The 7,479-nt window shown below is 34.8% G+C and overlaps 1 protein-coding gene across 1 annotated transcript; it reads right to left on the bottom strand.

The window, feature by feature from the left end:
• Positions 1-254: 254 nt before the first annotated feature.
• LOC132718716 (uncharacterized) lies at positions 255-7,002 on the bottom strand. The gene is made up of 5 exons (XM_060702433.1): positions 6,857-7,002; positions 4,024-5,487; positions 3,589-3,739; positions 3,201-3,345; positions 255-2,834 (listed from the first exon to the last, which is right to left on the bottom strand). The coding sequence occupies exons 2-5, from the start codon at positions 5,484-5,486 to the stop codon at positions 2,176-2,178; spliced, it is 2,418 nt and encodes an 805-aa protein (XP_060558416.1). The 5' UTR covers position 5,487; positions 6,857-7,002; the 3' UTR covers positions 255-2,175.
• Positions 7,003-7,479: the final 477 nt, after the last annotated feature.

Genomic DNA, 7,479 nt, shown 5'->3' with positions numbered 1-7,479 from the left:
AGACAACCAATAATGTACACCATACCCGAATAATAATGTACATATCACATACACCGTGAAAGAAAAAGCAGTTTTATCTAATTCGAGTATCTTTTTAAAGATACTTCTTGTATTATAATATTCTAATTTAAGGAAGGGAAGAAGGAAACAAATAATGGTTCTCGTCTTTTTAATGTCTTCTTTTATTTGAGAAAAGTACCGATTATGTTTGATTTATTGAAAGTACATACCCGTAGTACAACAACAACAACAACAACAACATAAACTTTATTTAGCTCAAGCAATGATTACAAGCATGTGAGCATACAGCGAATAATACATTTGAACAAAAATACCTTGTGAGGTCACGTGACAGATTGTTTGCTTAACGGGGTTGACAATAGTGATAGTGTGTTACTCCATTTATTTTTTTGAAAAGGACTATAAATTCTTGTCTGGGAATGTTCCATTTTCGGATATTGGATGGCTGAAACTAATTTAATAATCTACGCTTTTTAATAGTTATGTGAATTTTGAACATTATTAACACCATTTTATATTGTTTTTAAAATAAACAGAGTTTATTCGTATTGTATTTGTGCAGCCTGAATTAAATCGCTGCATCGAAACTGCGCTATATACCCAAAAGGTAGTGTAATCGTCCGCTATGTAAAGCCTTACCGGGTAACTTCGCGTAAAATGTGTTAAGTAAGATAAATTAATTAATAGACGATTATCAACGAATGATTAGTTTAAATATTCGGAAGATGGATATAAAATGTTTCGAAGCATCTGGAAGTATTCACAATTTGATCAAAAAGGTATCAGTTTAGCAATTTAGCAGAAGACTGAGAAATGTCATAACCTGATAATGTCACGTGTCTTCACAGAAGTAGAACATGTAAACATCAATTAAATAAGAATTTGCATAGTTATTGTATACTCGTGGAAAAGGATTAATTTGATTGTATACAACTGATAAACTACATCTATATAGGCATATTGACAGGTGTATTTTAATGTTATGAAAAAAGCATGACCTATATTCAACATAAGAAAATACAAAACCTGACCTATATTCAACATGAGGAAAAAAGTGTAAACTAGAACTAGAGAAGTCAAGGAAAAAAAGCTTGACTATGAAAAAATAGAATATAAAATGACCATATGGGTTAATCTGTATCAATGAAGTGACAGTTTGTATTAATTACAAAAAAAGAATTAAGAAAAAGGATTATAAAATTTGTATATAAAAACTGTAGCAGTGACAAGGAAAAGCAAATGGAATAAAGAAAACATTAATACAGTAATGGTGTACAGATCCTATGACAATATTACCATTTTTACAGAGAAAATATTCATGTGATTCCTTACTGTTTAACCGTTTCTAAAATAATTTTAATAAATGTACATAGCTTTTTGGACTGCGTATTAAGTAGCTCTTTAAATTTAAGAGTGTTACATCTTCTTAAATAATAAGGTTTAATGTATAATTTTCTAGTCTGATTAAAAAAGGGACAGGTCAATTAATAGTGAAACTCATCTCCTATTTCTGGGGTACTATTCTCATTTAAACACAGTTGACATATTCTTTCATTATAGTCTATATTTTGCCACCTTCCAGTTTCACATGGGAAGTAATGATTGCCGCATCTAAATTTAATTAAAGACAGCCAGTCAGACTTTTTTTGATTAAGTAAATAGCCCTCGAGGTCAATTGACTCTTTGAAAATTGAATAATTAAGTCCTTTAGTTGAGACTTGCATAGAGGCATGCCAGTTTTGATAATGCTGGTCTAATAATATTTGTTTTACTGTTTTTCCCAAATTTTTACAATAAACGAATTGACCTAGTTGTGATAAAAATGTCTATACAGAACATAATATGCCTTGGTTTGCAATTCTTAATCATCCATAAACGGTATCTATCATAGTTGAAATAAATATTAGTCCTTCTTGTTCTTAACATTACTGAAGTTCACATTTTTATTGTTATATGTTTAATGAAAAATAAGCACGTAAGGAACATGTTGAAAATTGTCCGGTTATACATAATCAAATAGCTTTGCAAACAAATGTAAAATAATATAAGAAACATAATCTGTCTTTCGTCATAGTACCTTAAAACGTATTTATGCAATTTAGTTATTGCTATGCTATAAAGACCAAATGTGCACCTATTACACGTACAGGAGCATTATCCGCATCCTCCACATCCACCACCACATCCACCGCAGCCTCCACAACCGCCCCCGCAACCTCCGCATCCCCCTGCTCCACAGCTGCTGCATGCACCCTGGCATCCCCCACATCCTGCACTATGGCCATACACAGTACACGCACTTGCACAGCCTGAACCATTATGACCATATCCGTGCTCACTCGAAGGTAGTCTCGGGTCGTTAATGTTATATCCGATTGCACCTCCTCCGCACATTGCGCACATATTTTCACCATGAAGTGTATGGAAGTAATAATTTGAGGGAGCGCTTATCAGAAGCCCTGCTGCTAGTATGAGGGTCATGTCGTCCGACGGGATACCCCTGACGTCTCTGTATCCTCTCTTTAGCGGAGGTGGTTTTACCTGTTGCCCTTCCTTCCAGCCTTTTGGTCTTGGTACGCACAAAACATGTAACAAAGATACCGAAAATGCTAAAGCGATGTTCTCGGCCACATCGTCACAGTTTGGGTCTATAGATATCGATCCACTTTGAAGGTCAACGTCAGAAGAAGCTAAATTGAAATCGTATTCGTTCTTAATGTACCCAAGTGTCAACGTCTGAGGGCTTCGCTTTGTGACTAAATTGTAGAACTTGATCAAGAGAGTCCCGGGTGAACCACGCTGTCCCTTTCCAACTGTATTTAAAAAAAACGCAAACAAGAATATTCATGAATAACAAACAACACAGTTTCATCTAATGATGACCTGTGGAAATAAATATTTGATCTACACTATCTTATATTTTAAGATGAGTATAGTTTACAAGTATATACAGCTTTTAAGTTAAATGAAGAGATATAACTGGTGACATTACATGTTTACACACATGAACCTTGTTTTTCTTTGCATGTAAAGGAAATATTGGTAATTCAAAAACTCTTGCCTTATGTTTAAACATTTTGTTTTATTCAAATCAAGATGAAATGTTTTTGAAATATACAATGTTCATTATCTCTCAAGTTGGAATATTTTGAAACTTGTTTTTACAATTAAAATCGTACCGTTGCCCCCGGGTTCGATTCCTTGTCTAAATCCATCCCAACGTCCCGTTACAATACCCCAGTCTCCTTCACTGTTCTTTATCAGTATAGCCCTCTCGCCTTGTTTCGGGTTAAGACTAATAATCCGTTCGCCCATTGTGTTAATCTAGATAAAAATTAAATCTCATTTAATGTATACTGTTTACTAGAGTAAAAAATGGTCTACAACTGAACAGAAATGGTGACATATGAATATCCAATCTCTCGATTTCCTTAGGGATAAACCCCGCTATTTAATCTTTCTTGAAGCGATAGAAACTTTAACCTCTCCCATATCTTCACATGATAAATTCAAGCGAAAATAAAACATGAATGTAGTCTAAAATCTGATATAAAAAACCTGACGTACCTGTGTTGGCAGAGGAAGCTGATCAGAGGCAATCAAGTGTGCAATGGCGCTCATTTTATCATGATAGAACACTTGAACTACTGACATAACGAGTGGAGCACTATGAATAGTACGAACTGTAAATTCCCTTTTCCCTGCATGATTGTACAGGCTGTAAATGTAATGATTCAAAAGTGTCAAAAACAGTTTTATGAAAAGCTTCTATACAAATACTACAGCGATTCTCGTTGAAATAGGTATAAAAAGAAACACAAACGTACTGTATGATAATGCAATAGTTGCCTTGTCTTTCTGTGCAAAATGTGATAGAATTTATGTGCTACGACTTATTGAATCACGTCCAGCCGCAAAGTTGAATGGGAAATAAAAATAAACTAAGTAAACAAACGCAAGAGTACAAGAATATTTTGCATTAGAAGTGACTTAGTAGTTTACCTGTGAGATGCAACTTGACATCGGTTGTCAATGCCTTGAGGAAGCCTTTCAAGAGAAACCGGGCCCCACAACTCTTGTATATTCTCTGGTACGGTCGCAAATTGATAATCTCCTTTTTGTATTGTAAGCAATACACCTGCACGAACTGGACGAGATGTATTGCCAATAACCTCCAATGACATACCTTGACCAATCTGAATTCTCTCGTGGAATTTCCCGCCATTTTGTAAATTTTGTTCTGCATCTATGTGATGAAGAATATGAACAAAGTTTGACCCGTGTATAATTTTAGGTCCCGGACACAACCCAGTTTTTTCTGCCAGCGTGAATTTGATGTTGTTTGAGGTTTTGCAACTGAAATCGTGTATACGTTTTATTTCGGTCCATACTATCTGCGAACTCCCAAGAGGACTGTTTTTAGGTCTCTTCAATTTCAACATTTTGTCCTGTTGAATAATATTATTACCTCGATATGCGTAAAGCCTGATATTTTTTTGTTGTTTCGGGGAACTCTGCTCAAGCGTGAGTGTAATTGAATCAAAAGTTATAGAACATCTCTTTGAGGATATCAACATAATCTGTTCTGGTGTTATTTTATATAGAATGCCCGCTGGTGGCTTTCCTCGATACATGGCGCCAAAAAGGGTGAAGGACTCATTATAAAAATTGAGCCAGTGCTGACGTGTTTCAGTAGTAGCGTTGCTGAGCTTAGACCCAGGACTTCTATCAGTAGTAGAATCATCATGATTTAATATTTTCCCAAGTAAACGGTACATGTCATTTTTGTATACAAATGGGCACAATTGGTGAGTGTGCCACATTAAGTCAATGTCGTAACATGGAACCAGGAACGCATTCGGAAGTTGCATTTTCAAATAAATAAACATCCGGTAGCGAATGATAGCGCTTCGTAAGAATATTGGATCATTATAGTGTGGAAGTGATACTTGGTAGAAGAACGCCATTTGACGTTGTGCAGCCGACAGAATATCATATGATAACTTAGATTGGAAGGAGTCTATGGCTCTGTTGTCATATGGTGCTGTGTAGTCTACGTGAAACGGTTCGTGGTCGTGTTGATATTTCATTGACCAGTAGCTCTGCGATCTCAACTGAGCAGCTTGGAAATCTCTAGGATCACGGAGAACATGGTTAATCGGACGATTAACAATGGATATACAATCCCTTTCATAGGCCACAGGACACAACATATGACAGTGCCAGACCCAAGAGATACCAAGCGGAGCTGATAAGCATTCCGCCGGATAATCTGCCGCCAGAGGGAGCCAGTATTTCTCGTACCTATAAATAGCTCTCTTTAAAACCGATGTTTCCTTTAAATACTTGGCATCATTAACTCTCTTCAGAAATTGAATATGGTGCAAAGCTTCAAGTTCCAAATTTGTCCCAAACTGAATCTGACTCGCATGATTTTTATGCACTTCTCCCATAGGTGCTGCCATCCTAAGTATAAAAAGATGAAAAGAAGATGTAAAGAAAATGTTTTTGCAACTTGTATTAGATATTTCATTTCCTCCTGTCCCATTTGTAAAATCTTGTTTTTCGAATTTGACCATACCATTTTATATTATAAGAGCTAGTGGCGGTAATACATGAAACATACATACGTCACTCATGTAGATAAAACTGGATCGAAAACTATTTTAGCCATGTGTCGAATTAGGAGATCTTACCAGCATCTCAACAGTTGGCTGTTCAATATAGATGTTTTGATATTAAAATCAATTTCACCATTAATGGCAAGCATACAGTTTGACGTGTAAGATTAAAGCAATGAGAAAACATGATAAAACTTTTGTTTGATGTGTAAATATTATAAGGAGAGACATCCTAAGTTCTGAATCAAATTATCATTCCTCTGGTTAAATATAAATGTACATTTTTCCTACGTGACCGGTCACCAAGAAATAAAAAGTGCTAATAAGTGTACTAATTGCAACAATAACAACGGATTATGATATTGTATTTAAAATGAATAGTGTTTTGTAGAATCAACCACTGGGGCCTGCGACTTTGGATTCTTTTATGTTTTATAAGCTATCCAAGGTTTGTGGTTCTATTCGGATGCCCACTCTTACCTGAAATAATGCACAGATGGGCACATGATTTCTTTCTTCACCAGAAAGGATTAAAAACAGAGTTGGTGTAGCAAAAATTATAAGAGATAAAATGATGAATGCAAACACTGTTGTTGATTTTTGCATTATCTTTGTGTTCTCTGTTTTGTTTTGTTTTTTCTCAAAAAAAAGAAGAAAAAGAAATGCAAGACATAGTCACGTAAATGATGCAGTAGAGGTGATTTTAGAAAAATACGATTTTTTCAAGATACTCAGTACCCTTATATTGATTTACCAAAGCTTTGTTCCAACAAAAGTTAATCGTTCCTGACACTCACGAAATATTGTTTGTTTCTATCTTTGAGCGGAATATCTACTATATTTTTTGTTAAAAGATAAGTTTTATATATGTACAAATCACACAGAAAATATGAAAAACAAGATCAACAAGGAAAGGCGGCGTTCAATGAACGCAACCCCCATATGACCCAGCAACAAGAACCAATGGCAAGGAGCCCAGGCGGACCCCAAACATAAAAAGGACAGGGCAACGACACGTTAATCATTAAATGATAAATAATTTGTAACTGATTAGGAATTCAAAGAAAATAATAATAGGCCCACAAAGGGGAAGGGGACAGGAGACCGGGGAAGGGGGGGGGGGGGGTTAATCAAAGAAATAAAAAACTAGAGGCAATGGGGAAGATCAATAAGCAAAAAGAATTGAATAAGACTGAAATAAATCTAAAGTTTACCTCTAAAGCGTGTACATGTAGCTCGGTATCCTTGGTGTAATCTTGTTTTTAAGTTTTCGATAAATTTTATTTTAACCACGCGTATTCAAATATCATAAGTTTAACCTGATTTGAATGAATGACAAAAGAATGTTTTTTTTTTAAAAATATGCCAATGATTTACGTCATAAATGGTTTCAGGTTACAGATTAATGTAAGGCTTATATGTACTGGGGGTTATTCAATACAAAATCTATTGATCTTAATTACTTTGTTACAAATATAAAAGCCAGTACATTTTGCCGCTAATGTCGTCCTTATACGAAGTTTGACGGGAAGAACCGAAAAAGCGGTGACAGAGTAAAAACTATGTACACATCTTTAAAATTCAAGTTCAGATCTTCATATGTTTAAAATGTAAATATAAGAAGATTTGAGCTTTAGTCAGATCGCCGTCTTTTCAACATGTAAAAATAAAAAGAAAACATAAGAAGGTCTGAATTTCGTCAGATTGTTTGAAATTATTATTCGATCGAATATATTCGCGATAAACTAGATTGGTCTTATAATCAAAATTATAACTTTTGTTTTATTTTTACAAAAAGTTCAATAGAACAGTATACAGAATACAGTATATAAAGAAA

This window comes from Ruditapes philippinarum, unplaced genomic scaffold, assembly GCF_026571515.1.
Source record: "Ruditapes philippinarum isolate M1 unplaced genomic scaffold, ASM2657151v2 ctg1983_1_1_1_1, whole genome shotgun sequence".
NCBI classification, from domain to species: Eukaryota; Metazoa; Mollusca; class Bivalvia; order Venerida; family Veneridae; genus Ruditapes; species Ruditapes philippinarum.
The sequence above is the reverse complement of the archived record's forward strand: the minus strand, read 5'-3'. Positions and strand labels throughout refer to the sequence as shown.

What these genes read in the sequence shown, in the direction of transcription:
- LOC132718716 (XM_060702433.1), bottom strand. Translation starts at nt 5,486, where the DNA reads ATGGCAGCACCTATGGGAGAAGTGCATAAAAATCATGCGAGTCAGATT. An exon ending in TGTCAAGTTGCATCTCACAG is followed by an intron (nt 3,740 to 4,023) that starts GTAAACTACTAA and finishes TTACATTTACAG; the next exon opens with CCTGTACAATCATGCAGGGA. An exon ending in AGCTTCCTCTGCCAACACAG is followed by an intron (nt 3,346 to 3,588) that starts GTACGTCAGGTT and finishes ATTTTTATCTAG; the next exon opens with ATTAACACAATGGGCGAACG.